Source organism: Harmonia axyridis, chromosome 3, assembly GCF_914767665.1.
Source record: "Harmonia axyridis chromosome 3, icHarAxyr1.1, whole genome shotgun sequence".
In the NCBI taxonomy this organism is placed as follows: domain Eukaryota; kingdom Metazoa; phylum Arthropoda; class Insecta; order Coleoptera; family Coccinellidae; genus Harmonia; species Harmonia axyridis.
Window position 1 is genome coordinate 20,610,563 of NC_059503.1, and position 25,379 is coordinate 20,635,941.

Sequence of the window (25,379 nt, forward strand, 5' to 3'; positions counted from 1 at the left end):
CCCGAACTTCACAAATGAAGCGCGCCTAGCTTAAGACACAATAGATTTTTATCGATTGCATATTAAAAATGTATAAACTAAGGCATTCAATTCGAGGTTATTGGATATTGGAGTACTAATCTTGTTTTGATGGAAAGTAAATTATTGTTGCTTCGTGTTTACTATCCTATATCGTATTATCTGATACATTTGTGGAAATTGTTGAAACTTTTCACATTTCAACTCAATTGACTGAAATAACAGACATTTTTATTTTAATCTGTTGTTTTCAAAATATCCACTTGCGATTGAAACGTGTGCTCTTGGATTTCATCAATTGACTTTTGTTTGTCGAAAAATTCTTGAATAAGCTGCATTGTGTAGGTACCCGAAAACATTTAAAATCTAACCTAATAGAATAGAAATACACCGAATATTTGAATTATCTGATTATCGTAGATAGACACTTAGGTGTATTCTCCGTGGAAAACTGAGACTTTTATAGTTTAAAAAGAAAATTATGTATCACGTTATATCTTCTTGAAAAGAAAAAAAAAACTATTTTATGTTTGAGAAATTTTATGATTTACATTAAAAAAAAAAGTTATTATTATAACGTCAAAACTAATCGCAATAAAAAACAAATTATAACACCAATAGATTCTACTGAAAAAAGTGCCTATAGAATGTTTCATGTTTACCTAGAGCACCAGTAATGAGCATATTACATTTCACGTAATTTTTCAATTTTCTCTTATAGCTTGAAAAAATGTAGTTGAATTTATAAGGATGCGGTTCTGAACCTTTTGAACTCAACTCGAGATTTCTCGTTGAGTATAAATCAATCTCAAATTCATATAGTACCTGGATTCTTAGCAGAAGCGCTGTATCTTTGTAAGATTATAATGACATTGTTTTCGATGAGTTCATCTAGATGAGGGATGCTGAAGATATGATCTTGAATATTCGAGAACTTTTTCTATGGAAATATTGGGTATTTTTTCGATTTTTTTATTGAATTTGTTTTGATATGATATGGTGATATGCTCTGGTGATTATAACGAAATATACAATTTCATCTCGAAAATGTAATTTATCAGGAAAAACTCGAGTTTTATGGTCTCCAAGGGTTCAAAAGCTCAAAGCCTCCTGTCTCCAAGTCAGAACTTTCCTCGAATTATTTTTTTTAAGTTAAAACAATTGGTATACCCGCTATAACTCCAGACAAATTCTTCGCAACTAACGTTTCAATCCTACATCACTTGAAGGTTGATAAAGTACAGTTAGCGGTAAGTGAAAATCGATCCACATACTCAAGTCCCCATTGTTCCTAGCATCTGTACGGATTGGAAACTTGTACCATGGATGTTGGCAAAGCTCTTCCTCATCTTCATCATTTCAAAACATCGAACTTTCGGGCAATATGCATTAACCAAATTATCACAAATGATCCTAAGTTTGGAAATTAATCGAAACCGTTGTTGTCTTCCGAACACGTTGAGGTCAAATGGAATCATTTGTCCGAGTAAACGGTCGGATGCGATTGCCTATTAATCAAACAATAGAATTCCAGGATGGATGGAATCCTTCTTCAGTGATTGCCGAATTCCTTTGGTCAGCTACTAACTTTTCTGTTGTTCGAAAAATGATTAATGTGTGTGTTCCATCATTTCTATCCTTGCGATAATATGGATTGATTCATCAACAGCTACTGAATGAAACAGCATTTTTCAGCTTGTTGGCCTAGATAAAAAGTTATTTCAGTACGTCTTCAATCTTTCCCGATGAGTTGTACGAGAATTTCTGCAGTTGAATTCGAATTAAGTTCTTCCACGTTTTCATAGATTGATAACTGCATAATTCTTACTCCTCCGAAGTTGGTGGTTGCTATATATATATTTCATGAGGCATTTGGAACCAGAAATACGAGTATAAAAAATATCCAAGTTGCTGCTCCCCATGGCCACTAATTTTCCAATCCAATATACCTAATAATTCCTGTAGATATTTAATACTTTTATCTAATAAAATTTTCATCATGACTATTGGACGCAGTAATTCAGGATTAAATACTATCTAGTTGTACCAGCCCTTAACAGCCTTAAGTGCTTTTCAAGCATTAATGTCAACATCTTTATTCCATAGAAGCTTACGGTCTAGGGTTATTCCTAGAATTTTCAACTTTACACCTATTATTATTATTTGAACTAGGGTCGTTGAGGCTCGGTAAGTCTTCCGGGAACTACGACCATGTAGATCTTTTGTTCTCTACTCTACTCATTCATGGAAACCCAAAGAGTTCGCCAATGACGTTAATAAAACTGACAACCTCCGAGGCCTTGACCGTTACTTCTCGGGTATCCAGGACCGGCTTCCCTATAGGAATGGTTCTTAGGCCAGCCAGCTCTGGACACTTGCATGTTCGGCTGTTTCTGCTTCTGGTCCACAGAGCCTGCAAATCTCATCAGCCGACTTTCCCATACGGTACAAATGATGTTTGTACCGCAGTGCTCCATCAGCAGTCCCACCATCACCCGAAGCTCGGCTCGCGACAGCTTCAAGAGCTTTTTGGCGTAGGTAGGTGAAATCGTCACGAATTTCTTGGCCTGAGTAAGTCCAGGAGTGTCAGTCCAGTGGATTATCCTGTCATTCAACTCCCATTGCTGGACCGCAGCCTTATATTGGTCTTTCTCTAGCCCACAGAAAGGCTCAGGTCCAGCAGGTGTTAACCTTGATGCACTTTTTGCAAGTTCATCGGCTTTTTCATTTCCTTCAACACCACAGTGCCCTGGTACCCATAATAGAGTCACTTTATTACCTCTGGCCAGTTTCCTTATGATGTTACAGCACTCCCAGGTCAACAGAGACCCCTGAAACTTCACACCTAAGTTCAAAATACATGAAACATTACTTTAACTATTCTTGGATTCTGATGAGAATAATTCATATTACTATCGGTACAATACATTCGTATTTTGAATACCGGGAAATGTAAAAAAAAATTCTTCCAATGAACTTCACTTAAATACATACCGTCCAAAACATCCATTGTTCTTCAATTCAGCTCTCATTCCTGAAAATCATTTCTCTAATTAAAATATCAGGAGCATCCCTCAGTAATGATAATTGCCAATTTACATCCCTTTCAGAAACGTCTTACAAGAACACAATTCCTGAATGGATAAAAGAATTGTCTTCTTTCAAATGATGAAAAAGCTCTCAAATATTTTCCAATCGATTGACGAACATTTTCCGAGATTGGATTTTTCATCAGAGGTTCGAACACTCATCTTAATTGTGCTTGCGGCTTTAGGTGAAATATAATTTGTGCTTAACGCTGGTTGTCTGAATAGAGCTCAAAGCCTCTTCGAACCGCTTAGAATTGATTCAGTATGGAAATATCTTCCAGCAGTTATTTGCATGGAGAATACCTGTTCCTGGGAACAAAGAGATAACTGAAAGTGAGCATTAATATTCAATTTGGTGACTTCAGAGAGTTTTTCGATACGAAAGTTATGTGGTTGGGTTAGAAAGGGGTTTGCTTTTGTCAGAAATATTTAGATTTCCGACTTTCTTCTTGATTTTATACGGAAGAAAAAACAGCTATCACTTCGTTATCTATTATCATTATCGTTAACGGGTACATAATTGGATTGTTGAAAGGAAAAACATCTGTTCAGGGTGAGCAAATTTCAATGTTTTAGCACTACAACTTTAAAACCAGAAGAGATAGACAAAATCTGATACCCCATTCTCGTTCTCTTTTTCTGAGAAACTAATAAGAGTAGTATTCATTTTTAACCATCTTCTTTTGTTTTCGAGATATAAGCGAAAACCTGAGATTAAAACATTATACAAGCACTTTTTTACGTACCATGAGAACTTGAGTATATCTCACTTAGACAACGAAGGTCGGCGTTAGGGGTGAAAGCGTGAGCCTCTTTTCGATGGGCGGCAATTTAGCCCAGTTTGTGGCCGCCCTTTCATATTTCTGAAAAAATATAGTATTGATTCTTAAAACCAACATGAGGTTGGTCCGCTTTGCTGCGTTTATCATCATTCCCTGCTATTAAAATCTCCAAACCGTCTTTACTAAGCCGCCTATTCAATAAATAACACATGGCAACCCAATCAATATAAGCAGCATTGCCTATCAACCTTATTGAATGAGGGATGGAATGTATTTCAAGACGAAAAACAACACTTCGAATTACGTGAAAGTTGTTTACACATTCAATATATGGAAAATTCCTACGATTCTGAATTCGAAAGTTATTACTGATAAATGCTAAATGTTTTTAATTCTATTTAGTTTTCGAAGCTTTACATGCCTTACCGCCCTTTGTATCTTGTGGTGTGATAGATAATCTTTCATCGATCGTATATGATTGATTGTGAATGTGAAAATTAGATATATTACTTCCGCATTGTTCATCGGCGTCGAAGAAATCCTGGAATTTATTGTAGGAAAAAATGTCCGAAAAAAAAGAAATCCAGTGGAAACGACTTAAGAAAGAAACGATCAACAAAATCGCTATAGAAATCAAAAAAGGCGAAGTATCATCGAGGCAGGTGCTGTTTTTTGTTGGGGAGGGGTTTATTGATACTTTTTCAGCAGGGGCTGAAACAAATTTAAGCAAACTACCTAACAAATAATCAGGTAATTTAAAAACCATTATATCACAGTTATATTGATCATAACATCCACCAAACTGTTAACTCTAACAGCTACGAAGTTATGAATGTTAGAAAGTTTAATTCAATGAACAAGCCATGCACAGTTTAATAATTCAGTTCCAGTCATGAAATGATCTATTCTGTGAAAATTAAAGAAATAGAGTGGGCACAATTGTTAAGAATTCATACTATCATAACAAATGAACACGTTGTAAAGTTCCAGAAACGTTCATTTCATTTGAAAGTTTACCAATTGCAGTTTCAGTTTTAGAGCATAAAAGATTACTAAAGCGTAAGCCATTTCTACATATCTTATATTTTGACTGGAAAATGTATAAACTGACCAACAATTAGTAGATGAAATACTGCAATTCGGTATATATTATATTTTTAGAATTGTTCAGTATTGTGTGGTTTCCGCATGTAAACTCAATTTCGGGCCCCAAAGAAAAAAGTCCATTCTAGACAAATATGGGCTGAAGCCGGTTAAGTGAATAGCAATCAACCTTTTACTCTAAATTTTAAACAGGCAACTGAACCTGAAAATTTCTGTAATACTGTATGAAAACATTCTGTTAAATGTAACAGATCACTTTATATATATATATATATATATATATATATATATATATATTGAGAATGGAATATTCTCAATGCTCTAAGTTGAGATCTTCATAAGAGTATGAACCAACGTCTCCTTTTTTTTATATCGTCACTTATTGAGTTCATAGTTTTGAGTACTTCAATTTGAGTTTTATCACTGTAGAAATGATAGTTCCGTCCTTCATTTAAATATGACAAGAAATTCAGGGATTTTACTGAAATTCCGTTTAAAAACCCAATGCAGGTATAATTTTGATTTCATATGGGTGTAAATGTAAATTTTCGTGTAGTATACTAAGTATATATCGAAAAAACCTACACAAGATTTTCAATTATAGTGTTAATTATGTTAATCGATAATTATAAGTTATTAAGAATTAATAGGATAATTCTAACGCAGCATACTACTTGCGCAATCCACTCGGTCTCGTATGATGCGATTGTTATAGAATAAATTATCTCAAACAAGAAAAACTCCTTTTTTAAATGACGGGATATAGGCGGATGAATAGGATTGATTGATTGATATAATATATTAGGAAAGTTCACCTTAACCTTAATTTCAATGGGTCATCTGAAACTACATTTATTGTATTCTTATTTATATCTTTCTTCGAAAAATACAAAAATATAAGGTGTGTGAATAAGTCTTTCCCGTTTTTTTTCAAATTTTGAGCCTTTATTGTGAAAAAATGGTTACAAATGAATTATTGAAAGTATTGGCCATCGCTAGCTACAACTTTTCCCCATCTTTCTGGCAACATACGAATCCCGTTGCGAAAAAATTCGACCGGTTTGGCCTCTATCCAGTCATCCACCCATTTTTTGGCTTCCTCGTAGGAATGGAAGTGCTGGTCAGCCAGGCCATGCGTCATCGATCTGAAGAGATGGTAATCAGACGGAGCAATGTCTGGACTATACGGCGGGTGGGGTAGAACTTCCCATTTGAGAGTTTCTAAGTATGTTTTCACCGGCTGTGCAACATGTGGGCGAGCATTGTCATGTTGCAAAATAACTTTGTCGTGCCTGTCGGAGTATTGTGGCCGTTTTTCTCGCAGTGCGCGGCTCAAACGCATCAATTGTCGTCGATAGACCTCGCCTGTGATCCTTTCATTCGGTTTCAGAAGCTCATAGTAAACCACACCTAGCTGGTCCCACCATATACAGAGCATGTGCTTGGCGCCATGAATATTTGGCTTGGCCGTCGATGATGATGCATGGCCGGGTAGTCCCCATGATTTTCTTCGCTTCTGATTATCGTAACGGATCCACTTTTCATCGCCAGTCACGATACGATGCAGAAAACCCTTTCTTTTATGTCGCTGAAGCAGCTGTTCGCAAGTGAAAAAACGCCGTTCGACGTCTCTCAGCTTCAGTTCGTACGGCACCCAATTTCCTTGCTTTTGGATAATTCCCATGGCTTTCAAACGCTTGGAAATGGTTGTTCGGTCAACTCCCAATGCTTCAGCAAGTTCTTCTTGCGTTTGACACGAATCTTCATCAAGCAAAGTCACCAATTCTTGATCTTCAAAGATTTGCGGCCGCCCGGAACGCTCCTTGTCTTCCACGTCGAAATCGCCACTTTTGAAGCGTCGAAACCATCCGCGAACACTTGAATCATCGTCACAACCTTCTCCATAAGCTTCCTGAAGCAACCGATGCGCCTCGGCAGCAGATTTCTTCAAATTGAACCAATAAAGTGAAACTTCCCGCAAATGACGTCGACTCGGCTCAAATTTCGACATTTTCACGATTTCAAAAATTTATGATGCGAAAAAATTTCAACTAATGTGTTAGTGTGGAATTGTGGACAGATGAATAAGCTTTGATTATGACATATGTAACCATTAAATACTCGCACAGTATTGGTGGCGCCATCTCTTACAGAAAACGGGAAAGACTTATTCACACACCTGATATATTTTTTTTTTGTAAATGAAGTATGTACATACCTACTTTTCATTGGTCCCTTATACGGACAGTCATGTGTGAAGTTTTGTGAACAATAAGAATAAGAAAATAATTTGAGGTCTTTATTACTCTCAAAAGGCAATATTGTTGTTAATAGGTATAGAGATATCATCAATTTTCTCCTCATTAATGCGAAAAATTTGATTGAATAAATTGAGTGTATATTCATATTGAATTTACATATTGAACATTCAAAATTATATCGTCAAATAAGAAAGGATAGACTTTCCTCGTTATTTTCCTCAATTCTTATCAATTTTAGTTTTCATCGCAAAATTTCTACGAAAAATTGCAAAAATTTATTGAAAAAAATCAGGAATACAGAGAATATAATTTTGAATTTTGTTACAAGACCAACTTTTGACGATACTAAAGTGTTGAAATGACTGACCACATTGTTATACATACATTTTGTGAGTAATTATTCGAGAAATTCAAAACAATTCATGGAAGATTTCGAGCAGATGAACATGAACTCGAACGTTTTCGACTTCTACTCAGTATTATTTTTTATTGACAACACAGGTTTATGTATATAATCATTCATAATTGAAAAAAACTTGTGACAAATAATCTGTGATCATCCTTGAAATTCACAATGTCTACGGTATGTGTGAACAATCCAGAAATTGAAAAGAATTCGGAATTTCTGGATATATAATAATAAAAGTCGTATCGTTTTTTAGCCTTTAGAGTCCACCACAAGGTTTCTGAAACCCTTATAAGTTCAGAGTTTGTGCGGTAGGTTCTATGTAGGCTTTGTTATTGTTTCTTATCAACATTTCAGGCACAGTATTATTCATTAATGAACTATTAAGTTTGTGAATTCCAAAATTATGAACATTCACTCTTAAACACTTTCATTTGTTACCTTTAATTGATAAAAGGAAATCCACTCCCTAACCTTAAATTCATTCAGCATTTTTCCTCAATACAACAAAAATAGAAGCAATTAATTATCTCTTTTAAAAGTCTCCGGCATTTTAATAACCTTCCGACATCACATTCCTCATTTCCCAGAATCCCAAGATTCTTGTTAAGGTATTTCGAGAATAACTGCGTTATGAAACATCTCGTAACGTTCAAATATGCAATTCTGGGTCTTGACACAAACAACTTGAGTAATAAGGGACGTATTACCATAAGATCTAAGGCAATCACTGAACGGCATTCATAGTATCATGTCCATTTTAGCAGTTGCTGCAAGACAAACCATAGTGAACCTGAACTTGAGAAATATCGAGAAAGTGAAAGGGTGACTAGATAGATCCATTTATTTATTGTGACGGTCTCCACATTGAGAAATATAATATTATTTTTAGAACGTATGATTCATCTAGAAGAATAGATCGAGATAACATCAAGAAAAAGTTCAGTTTTTGTTTGAGGAAGGCAAACAATGAATGGAAAAGATCAATCAGTGATAAATTTTGAAGTTTTGAACTATTGAAATATTTCGTTATTATTCATCAATGGATAAAGGTAATCAATAAAGGAAAATCATTGAAATTTAAAATATTTTTAGCAAACTATTCAACAAATAATGAGAAAATTGAAGAACTATAAAATCACGATAATATTAATTGAAAAATTCATCCTTGTAAACTATCAGCACCGTTAAGAAGTTATGAATGAATCCTAGGATATCCAACAGTTTTATTATTAGTTTTACCATAGTATAAGGAAAGGATAGTAAGCCAACCGCCGTTTGACGGCAAGGAGCTGGTCACTTGGAGTCGCTTCTGTAGTTGGAACCAATGTTTTACGGGTTGCATATATCGAACACTATTGACTACCCAAAGTGGAGAAGTAACTCGATAATAGATGGCGCTGAATCATGAGCTATAGATGGCGCAGAAATAATACGAAAATTCATTCAGTGGCGTGGTTGAAAAGGGGTCGCATAACATTGCCAACAATTTTTATGTTATTATTAAGTTACCACTACATTTGAATATTCGAATATTCATTGAATATTTATTCGAATAATTGCGTTTTGCATTACGATAAAAGTTTGAATGATCACTTAACTCTCTATTCAGGAATAATTACAACAAATTGATAGATACAATTGAATTAAAATTATTCATATAATAGTAGAAAGTGGTTTCATCCGAAGAAATATGAATAGAATTGGGATATTATCAATGAAAAAAATATAAAAATTGGATATAAGATTCAAACATATGAATTTAGCAATAAAGAGTTCTAAAAATAATAATATAAGATTCCACATTCGAAATGTAATGCCGTCTTTTAAATCGTTGGTAAAGTTTTTTCATTTGAAACCTTGCTTTTCTGATCCCTATGCATTGTGATTTTTAGACTTTTCTCTATTTCAGTGGTCAAAAATTTTTTTATTCTGAATTGAGAACCGACGAATCTTTCTATTCTTTTAAACCTGGGGTCTTGAAATGTACACACATCCTCCTCTAACTAAACTGAATCAGAAAAACAAAGTGTTTTGAATCATTCATAGAATTGAGGACGAAGTGTATTCTTGGAGGATTAAATGTTCTCAAAATCCGCTCTATCATTCTTTTTGTATCTGTATACCTGTAATGAATCTTATATAGGAACAAAATTGACACAAAAATATTCGAAAGGGTATCATAAATTACAAAGTTATATTGGACAATTTACCGCCTGGGATTTCCAAACTATCGGAAGAAATTCAATAAAGGGGATGAGTTTACATCCGTTTGTTCGTTCAACAGAATATTTTGGGTATTATACCTGTTTATTTCTAGGGATTCTAAGAGTGTTAGTCTTAAGCTCTTGTTTTCTAAATGAAGGATTTCAAAGTTATTATTGAAGGTATGGTCCCATTCTTTTAAGTGATTCGCCTAGGTTGAAAACGAACTATCAGATGTATAACTCTTTTGGTGTTCCTTTATCCTTTTATTGAAAGATCTTCCTGTTTGTCCAATATAAACCATAGGGCAATCATTACAGGTTAACTTGTTAATGAACATCTCTAAGTTGTTACTTGTTTTGAAGGATATTGTGTAATTGAATTTTGTCTTCAGGTATTTAGCAATCTTTTCAGAAATATTATTAATTTTATGGTATTGATACTTAATTTTTTTCGTTAACTTATGTTAATAATATTTCTGAAAAGATTGCTAAATACCTGAAGACAAAATTCAATTACACAATATCCTTCAAAACAAGTAACAACTTAGAGATGTTCATTAAAAACAATAAAGACAAAACAGATAAAGAAAATAAATCCGGTGTCTACAAGTTAACCTGTAATGATTGCCCTATGGTTTATATTGGACAAACAGGAAGATCTTTCAATAAAAGGATAAAGGAACACCAAAAGAGTTATACATCTGATAGTTCGTTTTCAACCTACGCGAATCACTTAAAAGAATAGGACCATACCTTCAATAATAACTTTGAAATCCTTCATTTAGAAAACAAGAGCTTAAGACTAACACTCTTAGAATCCCTAGAAATAAACAGGTATAATACCCAAAATATTCTGTTGAACGAACAAACGGATGTAAACTCATCCCCTTTATTGAATTTCTTCCGATAGTTTGGAAATCCCAGCCGGTAAATTGTCCAATATAACTTTGTAATTTATGATACCCTTTCGAATATTTTTGTGTCAATTTTGTTCCTATATAAGATTCCGAAAACCTTTGTACTCTTATCAGTTCAGAAATGTAGCCTGATTGAGCCACAGTGTGGCGAAACAATTGTTGCTAACAATTAAATAATATAGTGGAAATTAATTCGTTTTATTTTATTTATAATGAATTTCCGCCAAGTAAGGACCGAATCCATTAAATATGTATTTTAGTATATCCTGCAACATACTAACTATATTTATCTTAAAATGATAAGGAAATGCCAGGCGGCAAATTTTCAAAGTGCCTGTTATGGTTTATTACATCTCTTGTCGTTAGACACTTCTATCTTTTGAGCGTTTTCTTGTGTACCTCCAATTTCTTTTATTACAAGGTCAGAACGATTATTGAACGCATTACGACCCTAGGACCGGATCATAAAATACCATTTGGTACCTATTTTGCTCACTCTCAATTGAGCGGTAGTTTTTCTATAGAATGCTTATTGTGGGATTTCCATTCTCTGTATTGTATTGGGATTTGATTCTTGAGTCGATCTTGAATAAGCCTTTCTGTCAATGAATTTTTGAGCCCACATTTTTTATCCGTTGCAAGTTGCTACACGGTTTTTATATATAGTGACAAGGAAACCATCAAATATATGGGTCTCGGTACCTAATTTGTTATTTTTGCCAACTTCAAAGAAATAATTGCCAGTTAATTCATAATGATTATTGATGGTTGCAAGAGCATTCGCTCAGTATCTTCATGATTACAAGGTTTTATTGACTGAAACTGTGTGCTTTTCAAAGCATCAAATTCATTATCACCAGGGCAGCACTGAGACTCAATAACCCTCATCAATATCGTATAGTGTCTTATATCGGAAAAGCTTTATTCCCATAGAAAATTATTTTGTAAAGAATTGGTGCGGGTTGAATTCAAATGATAGAGAGTATCGAAAAAATACATCATATTGTTTCCTTCCAAGAACAAAAAAAAAATCAGAAACTTTTGATTTCTAATTCAGTAAAAATTGAGGAAATCTCTCTAAATTTTTATTGAATTAGAAATCGAAAGCTTCTGACCTGGTCGTAGCTAAATTCTTTAATGTATTTCTGACATCTAAATTCACCTTGATACTCACTTGTTACCATTTACTTGAATATTGAAGGGATTGAGGCAATAGGTCCTTTCTCAAATGCTGGATAAATAACAGATTTAGAACAAGATCTTGTAGAACTGATGTTAACCAGAGAGCTAAGAGTTTTAATTAAACACGGATAACAACGATTCTGATTTAAAAAATCATTTTCAGTTCTTTCTTCGTTAATGGTTGAGCTTGGATTTAATAAAGTAGCTTATTTACTTTATGAAAAAAACTGCACAGCACTAAGAGTGGCTATTTGCTTAGTATGTATAGAAGAACTAAAATTCCATCTGTCTCTACCAACTCTTGAACTTTTCTTTATAAAATTTCTTTTATTTGATATTAAAACTGAATTTTCCAATTTTCAAGTTTTTTCCTTCATTTTTACCAAAAAAGATGTATTACTAGGAAACCTCTAATATTTCAAGCTCCTGAGCTATATGAAAAATCCATTGATATGTTCAATCCACAAACTACAACCCGAAAATATTCATTTCATTTAAATATAAGGTAAATATAAAAATAAAACATGATTTTATTTATTTTCAACATCATTGAGATATTTCAATATAATTTGGTTGTTTAAGGTAAACTTTTCTTCAAATATTCATAAAAACATGGGCTGATTTTTCGGTCAGAAAATATTATTACAGTCGAATAATAAAATACATAACTCTAAGAATCGTAAAAGGTTGGGAAAAAATGATCGAAACCAACTGTCAAATGCTAAATATAGCTTTTGAGAAATTTCATTGGAACTTACGACATTAGGAAATAAATGTTGATAGAAACTTTACCTATTCTCACTCAATCTATAACAAAACAATGTCAATCGAATATTCTTCAAATACATTCAATTGCAATATCGATATCCCGCAAAATGGAGTTTATTCCATTCATAAATCCTGAAAAAACCTAGAGATATCATTTCATGACGACTGGACCTGATTAGTGATTTCATGATAACTTGTAGCATTGTACTTGTTTGTCACAAATACACGCCACTGGCGTAAATTCTTATTGTAGAGCAGAAAAAATATCAAAATATAGAAATCTTCTGACCACTCTTTTTCAAATGTTTTAGTTCTTCAAAATAACACCAATTCTTTCAGAGGGCTCCACTTTACGGACCAATTTTTTGACAGTAAAATTCGAGGCTTAACGTGAGTGCAACTAGATGGCGCTCAACATCAACAAAATCGAAAAAAGCACTACACTGGCTTACTATCCTTTCCTTATACTATGGTTTTACCAATAAAATGATCTTTGCTATGGAAAATGGGAAAATAAAGTGTGGGAAATTGTTCTCCGAAAATTCATATGATCATAGCACACTGCATTTATTCAGAAATGTTCATTTCATTTCTAAGTTTACCAATCACAATTTTAAGGCATTATAAAAAAAACTTCACTCATTTAAAGAGGTCATTCAAATATGCCTGAAGAATGTTATAAAGATGGGGAAAGTTGAACCATTTAGTATCGATAGCAAATGAGTAGGAGCTACATAGATTTGAGTTTGTATATGTACAATAAAATTTAAATTAGTCTCAACACTGAACCCTGTGGGACACCCGTAAATAAATTATTTCGCTATCTGGACATTTATAGTGTTCATGATTGTAAAATCGGGACAGTATTTCAAAAAGGAATATCTAAGAATTACCCACAATGAAACCAAGAATTTGTATTAGCCCAGAAATCAGATCAATGAAATCGGATGTTTGTAATACAAGGAATTGAAAAGCTCCTCAGAAACTATATAACATAGATAGTGACATTAGGTCATAAAAAAAATGAAATGATAGGCTAAAGATCAGATCATTTGCTTGGCAATAAGTAAAAAGGGACATTGTACGCTAACAGCTAGTACAGTACATCATATCGTAAAGTACTTCTATTAATAATTTCCGAAGTGAAGAAAAAGGTACCCTAAAATAGAAACTTGAAATATTTATACCTACAGAAATTCGCTTACACAAAATTATGAAATTTCAAACGAATAATTCCATAATTGTGCTGAATACAGATTCAATAGTTTTGGAGCTATGAATTCTTTATTAGAAGTCAAGAGGAAAAAATAATAAACCATTGAACAAAATTTGCAATGCTCTATCAATAAATATAACAGAAAATTCAAAATGTCATATTTTACGTTATCTGAAAAACAAATGCCTAGGGATACATGAACTTGAGAGATCTCGAAGGAATATAGGTAAGTTGATTCAAGAAATTTGCAAGTGGAATAGAACTTGATAGGTTTCCTTCAGGGTTGGGTGAGGCTTGGAAATGTGTTAGGGTATACCTCAATTCGCTTTCTATTCAGCGCGAAGATGTTCCCTTCCGGTGGAACCTATTCATTCAAATATTTGAGGTCTCATTCCAAGGATCCTAAATGGAAAATTAAATTCAGAATAACTTTCTGACATGGAGTGATTTCTTATTCAAACCTCAACTTGCGGATTCAAACGAGGCTTATCAGACGAAATGAAGAAATTTGTTAGAACCAAAAGATTCGTAACTGAAATGAGTCATTTGATGATGGAGACTTTCACTTTTAGAATATACGTTAAGCATCCTCAGAGGTTATGATGGTGCGAATATGGTTTTCATTTTTTTTCCATTAGATGAGTTGGGGATGGGGATAGGTGATACATGATCACCACTGCCCGATGATTTGGTTCTGGTGCGATTTATTGGTTATCAGGGCTATGAACGATTTATGTGATGTCGTTTCGGGCTATTTGGTGGGCTAATTCGAACCCAAAAACTGAAAAATGAAATTTTGTTCTCTAATGGGTATTCTTAACGTCGGTATAACTACTTAGTTCAGTGCTCCGCTGAATTGTACTATTCGTACTGCCAGGGTTCTTTGTTGACCTGGGAGTGCCGTAACACCATAAGACAACTGGCCGGAGGCAATAAAGTGACTCTACTATGGGTACCAGGGCATTAAGGTGTTGAAGGAAATGAAAAAGCCGATGAACTTGCAAAAAGTGCATCAAGGTTAAGACCTGCTGGACCTGAGCCTTGGGCTAGGAAAAGATCAAAATAAAGGTGCGGTCCAGCAATGGGAGTTGAATAATAGGATAACCCACTGGACTAACACTGCTGGAGTTACTCAGGCCCAGAAATTCATGACGATTTCACCTATCTACGCCAAAGAGCTCTTGAAGCTCTCACGAGCCGAGCTTCGGGTGATGGTGGAACTGCTGACGGGTCAATATCGGTACAAACATCATTTGTACCGTATGGGAAAGTCAGCTGATGAGATTTTTAGGCTCTGTGGATCAGAAGCAGAAACAGCCGAACACATGGTATGCAAGATGGCTGACCTAAGAACCATTCATATATGAGAAAGCAAGTCCTGGATACCCGAGAGATAACGGCCAAGGCCCCTGAGGAGGTTGTCAGTTTTATTAACGTCATTGACGACCTCCTTGGGTTTCCATGAATGAGTAGGGTAGAGAACAAAAGATCTACATGGTCGCAGTTCCCGGAAGGCTCACCCAGCCACAACGACCCCGGTTCAAATAATAATAATAATAATAATAATAATAGTTCAGTGCTCCACCGGTATCTAACAGCACTAAGTAGATAAAAAGAAATTAAGAAGACCCAGAAAACCAAACTCTATTTATTAGTTTTTAGGCTCACAGTGCTTAAGTACCCCGCAACGATGGTATGTATCTATTGATCTTTTATGCATTACTATATCATTCATCCGATCACCATTAAACTTTGAGTACATTTATACGGATATTTCTCTACTAATACTTCATACTAAAAAGTGTAAGAAAAATTACTTGAAGAAATTTAAAATCTGAGCATTCGCCATTTTGTCGTTTTCCATATGGAAATTAATAAGAATAATGTGAGCTGAATGTTCTCATATCAATTTCCTTCAATTTTTCTTCCTCTGAGATACCACCAAAGCGCGACCGGTGAGCTATTCAGTCGTTGGAAAAATGAATAACAATATTTTGGTTATTTTCTGATTCAACCGACATCATCTTTCGTGCTACAGAATAGTAAGTCAATTCTGTAATATGGTTAGAATGAAAATGCGATCCGAGCCGAATTACAAAATACCCTGTATAATAAAATATTTTAATATTCTTCATTTACTAGAATGCAATTTTTTTAAACGATTGCAAGATTCTTCATCGGAAAAGAAAGTTCTGTATTATCATTGGAGCAGGTCCAATTTTTTTGGCGTCTTTGAAGGAGGTCACACTGTAATTGATACTTTTTTAGCAGGGGCATCTGGCGCCAAAATTACTCAGGCTGGCCTGGATATCGAATCTTGTTAGATCGGCTTCTGCATGCTCAAATTAGTGAACACCTTGTATCTCGCTTATGCTTCGAAAACGAGCTTGATCAACAAAAATTACATGTGTAGAAATTCAAAAGACCGAATGAGATTTAATTCAGTCAACAACAACAGGAAGGAATACCGACAAATTTAACAAACATCAAAAACCATCAAAGGTGCCGCGTTACGAGTAATTGACGCTAAAAAAAATACATACACTCATCAGGCTTGTCGGCTTTCGCATTACGTTGCCGAATTTTATTGCCTCTTGGGGTTCTGGATTATTTTCTTTTCAATTCTCTAATCAGAATGTTGATTCCTCAGAATGGAATGCAAAATATAAGAAAAAAATTCCATTTCATCACTTTCAACTAACCTTCTTAAGAAAAATATGAAGATTCATTAGTTCATATTACATTTCATTATTTTATAATTTTCTTCCTTTTTTATATGAAATTATCTAGTTTTGGGCGTGGACGCATTCGAATTAAATAATGGTTCATCCGCATTATCCGATTGTTTTATTCGATATACTTAAACAAAAAAAAAACAATTTTCAAGTTTTTTCTAAAATCGAAACTAAGCTAGGAACCTAAAACTGAAGAGCCCTCTCTAGAGGGGCGGCAAATAATGGAGAGCGGCATTATCTACTTTTCCTAGGAAATCTGGATTACCGGAAGAACGAATTAAATAATTTTGATTTAAACGAGTTTCACAAATGATTTTTTTTTATCGAACTTTCTAATCTTAAACATCTTTGCATCGTGAATATCTGTAACATCTATTACATTACATTACTTCTATTCAGATTTAAAATAATCGTTCATTCGCATCATCCGGTTGTTCAATTCAATCATATCAAAGAAAAAAAAACGAAATATTCAAGCGTTATATATGTAGTCCAAACTCAGCAGGAGAATCTGAAACCTGAGATCAATTTATATATTTTATCATTTATTCATTATAGGATTCAGTTGAGAACGTTTATTGCATTCTACTTATTCTAAATCATGTATTGGATTGAAATTTGAATCCATAAAAAATAATTACACTCCCTTTTTTGTATTTGTCTACTGGGCTATATACTGGTGCTTGCCAAATTATCGAATATTTCGAGTATTAGGCAAGCACTCGGGAATATTATAATTCCATAGCAAGTGATGGAAATAAATACAGTCGAAATTCATACCAAACGAGGTGTTACATAATGAGTATTATATATCAAGTAATAGAAAGCATTACTGCAGTTCTTCTATAAAAGCAATTTGAGTACGCATCTGGACAGACTACTCGATAGCTACCAGATATAGATCGGCGGAAACTCCTCACCAAACGTGTCGTAAATCCCTCTCGGGTGGCTCAAGTTCGAATAAGATGGGGAAAACGGGTTCAAGTTCAATTATTATTTGTAATCAATGCGAATCATCCCCTTGGGATTTAATGAGCAGCCTGGAACATCGAGGAATTTCGCTTGCTGGGCACCGAACATAAAACAGAACGTGCGTGCATGGGAGAATTTGCTCGGAGGAGATCTGCAACGTCGTTATTTAATCCGATCCAGGCTGGTAGCTTGGTTTACGGCTCTTGAGGCTGGATCTCTTTCGAGTGTTACTGAAAACGCTGCAAATTTCACACAAAGGTTTATTATTTCCTTTTTCAACACTTATCCAACATAATAGCTCTCCTTCTGATAAAACTCAAAACTGAACAGTTTTAGAGCTGGGTACTGTTGAGTACTTGATATATACTAACTGACAAATGCAACACCCAGAAGAAGCTGTTCAAATTTAATTTTTTTTTTGGTAAAACATAGATGGTATAGCAAGGAGTAAATGATTAAAATTTGAAGAAAAAAAACGAAGGGTTTACAAATTTTTTTAATAAATTTGTTAATAATGTGTTTGTCCACCGCGATTATCTATACACTCCTCAACACGTCTCGGCATTGAAGCAATAATTCTTCTCAAGGGATACTATCCCAAGCTACTCTGCAACTGCAAACTCTGGCAACATGAGGTCGGGTATTATCTTGCTCAAATATTGGATTCTCGAGCCGGTTGAGGTAGGTGAGAAGATATGGCTCCACTATTTCTTGAAAGTAACGCAGCGCTGTCATGTTACCTCGAATAAAGACTAAAGGTGCCTTACTTGCATGTGCAATAGTACCCCATACATACATGACATGAAGCTCAACATCAAACTGAGGTTCACGTATTTCTCCCCGATGTCGTCTAACCCATCTTCGGCCATAATGTTCACCCAAGGAGAATCGAGATTCATCAGAAAAGACGACCTGATGCCATTTCACATTCCAATGTTGATGTTCTCTGCACCACTTAATCGTTGCCGGCGATGCTCAACCGTCAGAGGTAACACAATATGGGGTTGATAATGCTGCAGTCCAAAAGACCTTATCCAGCGGTAAACCGTTCGGAGAATTATAGGATGGACTTGGTCTCCTAACCATTCATTCGCCAAAGATCGAGTTGTCGCAAATCGGTGTCTAATAGCCATAAGTCTTAGACGTCGATCTTGAACTTCATTTGTGCACCTTCGATGTCCAGTGCCTACTCTTCTTCGATTTTGGGCATTATCAAACCACGAGATAGTGGTGGCCAGCGATAGGCAATACTTTGAATCATAAATGTATAAGCAGCTTTTTGCAATGAAGCCCCGAAAGTCGAAAAAAACGGCGGAAACAAAGTTGTACGCCTTTGTATCAGTAATTGGAACTTGATGGTATCCTTGTCGATCTCATTGGTCAAAGTGTCCTTTGAGAGATCTGTAAAATTTGATTATTTTCTTCCGTGTGTCATATCACAGTTCAATAAACGGATAAATTTTGAGATACCGAGACTTATGTGTTACTCCGAAGATACGATCTTGAAAATTGGAACTCAGTTAGTCAGTTGAAAAATCGTGAAACAAATATTGAATGTTGAATTTGTAATAAATTAAACGCACTGTTTAATAATTAAAAGTCTTTAATAAAATATAGGAAATAACTGTGTAGTAAACACACTGACAAATATACAATAATACTCTTCAACAACGGCCAACGAGAGAAAGGGACGAGCATAGCTTGCACATGGCCTATCTAACAATTACACAGAATAAATATACGACTGCGCATGCCGCGCATAGAAATACTACAAGACAACTTATATTACTTATGTACTGGGTAAATATTTCAACAGAATTTGATATGGCGTGACTCAGGAAACATTTTACGGATTTCAACTCATTGAGAAAGTTAGCCGATATATTTGGACTCTGAACCATATTTCAAAAAGTGTAGAACGAACAAAATCTGCCTGGAATAAGCGCAGAAAAATTAGTGTTGTATGTGAAAATGAAAAAATCAACTTCAATAGGTACCTACATACCGTAGTATAGTATATTAAAAGAAAGAAAAATTCAACCAGAAATAAATGACAATGATTAAACAGGTGCTGTCAATGAATACAAACATTTATAACGATAATAACTTGTTTTGAGATTAGGTTCATACCTTCATTGTTCGTTGGGATTTTTTCAATTGAAATAATGAAAAAGACAACAATAGAAAAATTGGAGTTATTCAAGAAGAATGTGGCAAATAGAATGCAAAAGAATCAGGTGTCATTGAAATGCAAATGACTCGAATTAACTTCGGGAATATTCAACGCCTTTAGCTGTCAAGATTTCTTATCTTTTTTTCGGAGCAGGTTTCCGGAGAGAACTTCCTTCATTTCCTCTCATTCGGGAAAGTATGCTGAGGGGTTTCGAAATTGGCCCCATTCAATCGCATTTTTCCACCTTTCAACAGCCAAATTCAGGAGTTCTGTACAATAATGAATTCTGTCGTTCCATTCCCACAGCTTTTGTTCCACGAATGTTGGTAATCGAAAAATCAAAAATATTATTCCCTGGATATTTCAGTTTATTGATTGTAGTGTTATTAATTGTATGTTCAAATAATATTGTCGATTGAAAATCTCAAATTAATAAATAACTGTGGGATTTAACTGTTACATTTTTAGATTAATAAAAATTTATAAAAATAAGGAATAATTTCTTTCATATTCTATCTGCTAGACCGCAAGGACCAAACATGTTTTGAAACAGCATTCTATTAATCTAAAAATGTAACAAGCTACAGGGTGTTACATTCAAACCAATTGCCTCTAGACAATAAGTATTTTTGATAATATTGTTAATTTAACTAATATAGTTATTTATAATACAAGTGCAGAAGGCATTGATATTCTTCCACGAGTTCAAAATTCAAAAACGAGCCACGAAGTGGCGAGTTTTGGAATTAACGAGTGGTAGAATGAGCCTTCTGTACAAGTATTATACATTATTTTCTCTTATTCATTGCATTTTCATTGAAATTAATGAAATATTTCCATAAATATATTTTAGTGATTTTTGCATTGAAAAATGTTGGTTGGCAGAACTGATATCTTTAAGGCAAATTGATGAATTGACAGATAAAGCCGTGGCGGAAAGTTCGGAGTACCAACATAGAATAATAAAATATAACCATGAAAACTGTGCGTTTCTGATATATTCTCGTACGATTTTGTTCCACAAGATGTGGAAGAATGAACGGAATAACCACAGAATTAGAGAAAAGAATGTTACGCGTTACGTTATGAGCACACACAAAACTATTCTATTTTTGTCCTCCCTGTACCAATTGAATTCAACATGTGATACATTTTTGGAATCAGCTCAGCTAGAGTAATCGGAAAATTGAGACAAAATGGGGGTGTTCCATTTAAAAAAAAATGACGGTGACGTCATTACTCGAAAGTGATTCACCCTGTATATTATATTATTATTTTAAAATACGGTAAATCAAAATAAAAAAATCGACGTGTTTCAGGATTATTTCTTGAAATGGTCTGTTTACCTAAAAATTAATTTGTTCCATACTTTACGGACACAGTGTATATGATCTGCTTTCTGATATGTTATTATTTCGAAAAAAGAGATCGGGGGTCCTCTAAGTCTTAGTTCTGGAGATGCTTTCAGTGAGCATCGAATTTGGGACACCCTGTATCTACTTCTAATTCTAGAAGACAAAAATGTTTCAAACATTCCAAATGTTTCATCTTGATATCTATTTAACGGTGATGTATCTTTTCTAGATTTCTGGCGATATGGTGGCCAATGAAATGTCAGATAACCAAACGAAGAGCTCGCTTCATGATCCTCCTCATCTGGTTTATAGCCCTCACAACCACCATCCCCTGGGCTATTTTCTTCGATCTTGTGGTGATCTTCAGCGACGCCCCGGATGTCCAACTCTGCATCGAAGTGTGGCCAGACTCAATGGATGGAGCGTTATATTTTCTAGTAGCCAACATGATGTTCTGTTATATTTTACCAATGATTTTGATCACTATGTGTTACGTTTTGATTTGGATCAAAGTATGGAAGAGGGATATACCAACAGATACCAAAGATGCTCAAATGGAGAGAATGCAACAAAAATCTAAAGTGAAAGTTGTCAAAATGTTGGTTGTAGTTGTTATATTATTCGTTGTGTCGTGGTTACCCTTGTATGTTATTTTTGCAAGGATTAAGTTAGGTGGGGATATCGAACCATGGGAAGAAGAAATTTTACCTATTGCCACCCCAATAGCACAATGGTTAGGAGCGTCCAATTCATGCATTAATCCAATTTTATATGCCTTCTTCAACAAGAAATACAGACGCGGGTTCATTGCAATAATTAAAAGTAGGAAATGTTGCGGTAGATTGAGATATTATGAAACTGTAGCCATGATGTCTTCGTCGACGTCTATGAGAAAATCATCTCATTTTTATAATAATAACTCAACCAAACGAATTCAAATGAACGAAAATAACGCAGTAGCTTATATTTTCAATGACACAGGGGTTTAAAGTCCTGGAAATGGACACCTCTGAGGTGGATGGTTCAATTGTCGACAATTTATTGTCATTGTCTACTCGATTTTATTCGAGATTGGAAGATTCAGTGTTTGTCTAAACTGACAAGATAGTCAGTATTTTTAAGTGTATGTAGATAGATTGACAAAATTAAGGTGAAATGATTTGTATTGGAGATTGCACAATATTTTCTTATGGGACTAAAAGGCAGAATTGTAGATGAATAGAAATCGAGAATATCCTATAATGTAGATATAAGTTCAAATTACGTTTCATTATCCATTAGTGAAAACTTGTTCTAGGTATTTTCAATTGCATATACATGTAAATGTGCTTATGCAACTTATTTGTATAATAAGAGTTAATTGTTTAAGTTAGTTTGGATGTGTAACTTTTAAGGTTCCTGGGCGAAAATCAATAGTTCAGTACATCAATAAAAACTGAATATATTGATGAATTTTATGCATAAGAGACTCGACCGAAATCTTATATATTTTTTCATAATTTTCCAGTTCGTTTGCGAATTTTTTTTTCACTCATAATAATTAATCTGCAATAGAATATTGAACACTACTGATTACCAATTCATCCATATTAATATTACTACATACTGCTTTTTTCCAAAAGTAAATTTTATATTCACATAAAAATTGAAACCTCAGCATAATTATATAAATATTTTCGGATAAATAAACGATTTTGTTTCCTCAAACATTAAACATAGTTTATCAGAAATAGATTCATCTAATGCTAAGCAAGGGACACATCTAATACTTTCTATATCATGACTGATTAAATAAATACAGGGTCCCCATTGAGTAATAAAAATATAATTTTATTTTGCAAGTGCTGTATACTTATGTTCGAAATTAAGTCATCGAATAATTCAGAAATATCTTATAAGCTCTATTGATTGATTCTCCATTTCAAATGAAATATTAATTTTTTTTTTGAGGACATAATTTTTAATCAACTTAATTCATTTTCAAACTGACTAAACAAAAAAAAACATTTTTTCCGAATGAGGGGCACTCAATGTTCGTTTATTATTGATTTGTTTCATCTCAAATTTGTATGTTGGATATAGAAAATATAAATTCAAATGGTTGTAGGCATTATTACAAGTGAAGTGGAGAACCTCTCTGGAGAGCAATAAAAATTGATAATTTCAAGTTTATCATTCGGTTCTGGCATAAAAAACAATTCGTTTCAACCCTATCAAAGAAAACTAAATAGATTCCAATCTTAATTATATTAAAAAAAATATTTCTCGTAACTACCTATCGATAATTCACGCAAGTATATTGAATAATATATTTTTGAAATCAATTAAAAAATCATTTAACCAACAATAAGTTCAAATAAGAGTAAGAAAACAACATGTGTAACATGAAAGCGCTTACAAAACTTCGTAGTAGGTTTGTTATACATACTGCCCTTAGACAAATATTACTGATTGTATGTATTAGGTACTAGAACAATAATGAATATAATTTTATTTGTAACTTGAGTAACCTGTTAATATTTAACAAGGTTTATGGGAGATGTCGTTTCGTTGAAATTTAATCTGTAACCCGACGCATGAATTGTGAAAATGAAGGGAGATTTCAACTTGGAAATGTTGAGAATGAAATATTTTTTCCGAAAAACTATTCGTATAAAAGACAAAAATTAATTCAAGAAGACAGTACAAATTGAATTTGTATATTTTGTGTTATTACATTTCATGAACTATTTAAAGCACTTTTTTTGTTTTCGTAGGAAAAATATAATACCTACTTAGATATTTACTCATGGTACACAAGCAGCAAGGATGATATTCCAACATCATGAATTTCATTAGGAAAAAAGAGCTTATAGCATCCGCTTTCAAGTAACTATTCAGCCTGTGTTTTTGTTTTATTTCCTCCAGCATAAATAAAATAGCTTTTCGTCGAGAAATTGAAATTCATGGTGAGGTCTGCAGTTTTCAATGAAAAAATAATATTTGATTTATTATCTACTAAGAACAGACTTCACAGTCTGAATGTCTACTTTTCCGATTCTAATTTCAAATAAGAGAAAATTAAAGCATATTATAATATTCATTCCAGACCAAAATCATCGTACATATTTTGAAATAATATTATCATTTTTATCATAAACCGAATATGATCTATAGAGGTAAATATCCATTTCGAATCTTCTGCTGTGGTTTCTAGACTGAATATGTTTGAATTGAATCAATCGTCCATTTATTCAGAATGAAGACATGTAGGATGTGTATTTCTGAATAATCCATTTATTAGGTATTAGCAATTCTTCATTTTTTGTGGTAGAAAGAAAATCGCAGAGCAAATTCGATTCGTTAATGAGGTATTCTTCTCAATATTCGTTTGGTAAAATTGCATGCTTGATGAAAATAAATATGAACTTAAACAGCACATAATCGCTAAATGATTATCACCAAATCCTGATAGATTTTAGATTGAACTAAAGAACTATTCAACTTTCTATTTTTTCATCGAATATTACCTGTAGACTACCCTATATGCATTGTTGAAGTATTGTGATATAAGTGATAATATAACGTACCTATATCATTTGTAATGTGGGATAAAAGATTAATATTTTGATATTATCAAATAAGGAAAATCTATATACATATACATATACTTGCTATATATTTAATTGTCATTGAAAGCTAATAATTTCCAATTGCATTTTTTCGTTGTTGTGTAATCTTGCAAGTTGTTCAGCAAGTCTATTTTAGTCATATTCAAAATAATTCAAAACATATCAAACAATGCAATAATTGGAATCGTGGAATAAAACCTTAGAGATATAATATACCTTACCTACATAAAGGTATATTATACTCCTATGGAAAAAACCATGCTTGTTTAGCTCTTATCACTGTTATTAGTAATATTTTGATTATTTCTATTTTTATAGATACCTAAGTATAGCTTACTTTCGCTATATGGAATCCTTTTTTTTATAATGATGAATCTGTTCAATATGGCATCTGTAAACAGATATATTCAAGAAGGTGTAAAATTTTAAGACCTATCATCATTTTTCTCAATCATATGGGTACACCTAGGCATTAGATGAATAAAAAATAATTTACTTACGAATCTCTCAAAAGGAAATAACGTGAAGCACAATTTTGGCAAGAAAAGTTATGTAAAAATAAAAATTTGAAAAGGACACTCTC

General features: G+C 33.7%; 1 protein-coding gene across 1 annotated transcript in view; it reads left to right on the forward strand.

Moving 5' to 3' along the window:
* Positions 1–24,770, forward strand: part of LOC123674548 (neuropeptide SIFamide receptor-like) — a 48,980-nt gene extending 24,210 nt beyond the window's left edge. The window contains exon 2 of the mRNA XM_045609451.1: positions 21,415–24,770. Coding sequence (XP_045465407.1) covers positions 21,415–22,174 — 760 coding nt within the window. The 3' untranslated portion in view covers positions 22,175–24,770. The remainder of the gene's footprint in view (positions 1–21,414) is intronic.
* The last annotated feature ends 609 nt before the right edge of the window (positions 24,771–25,379 follow it).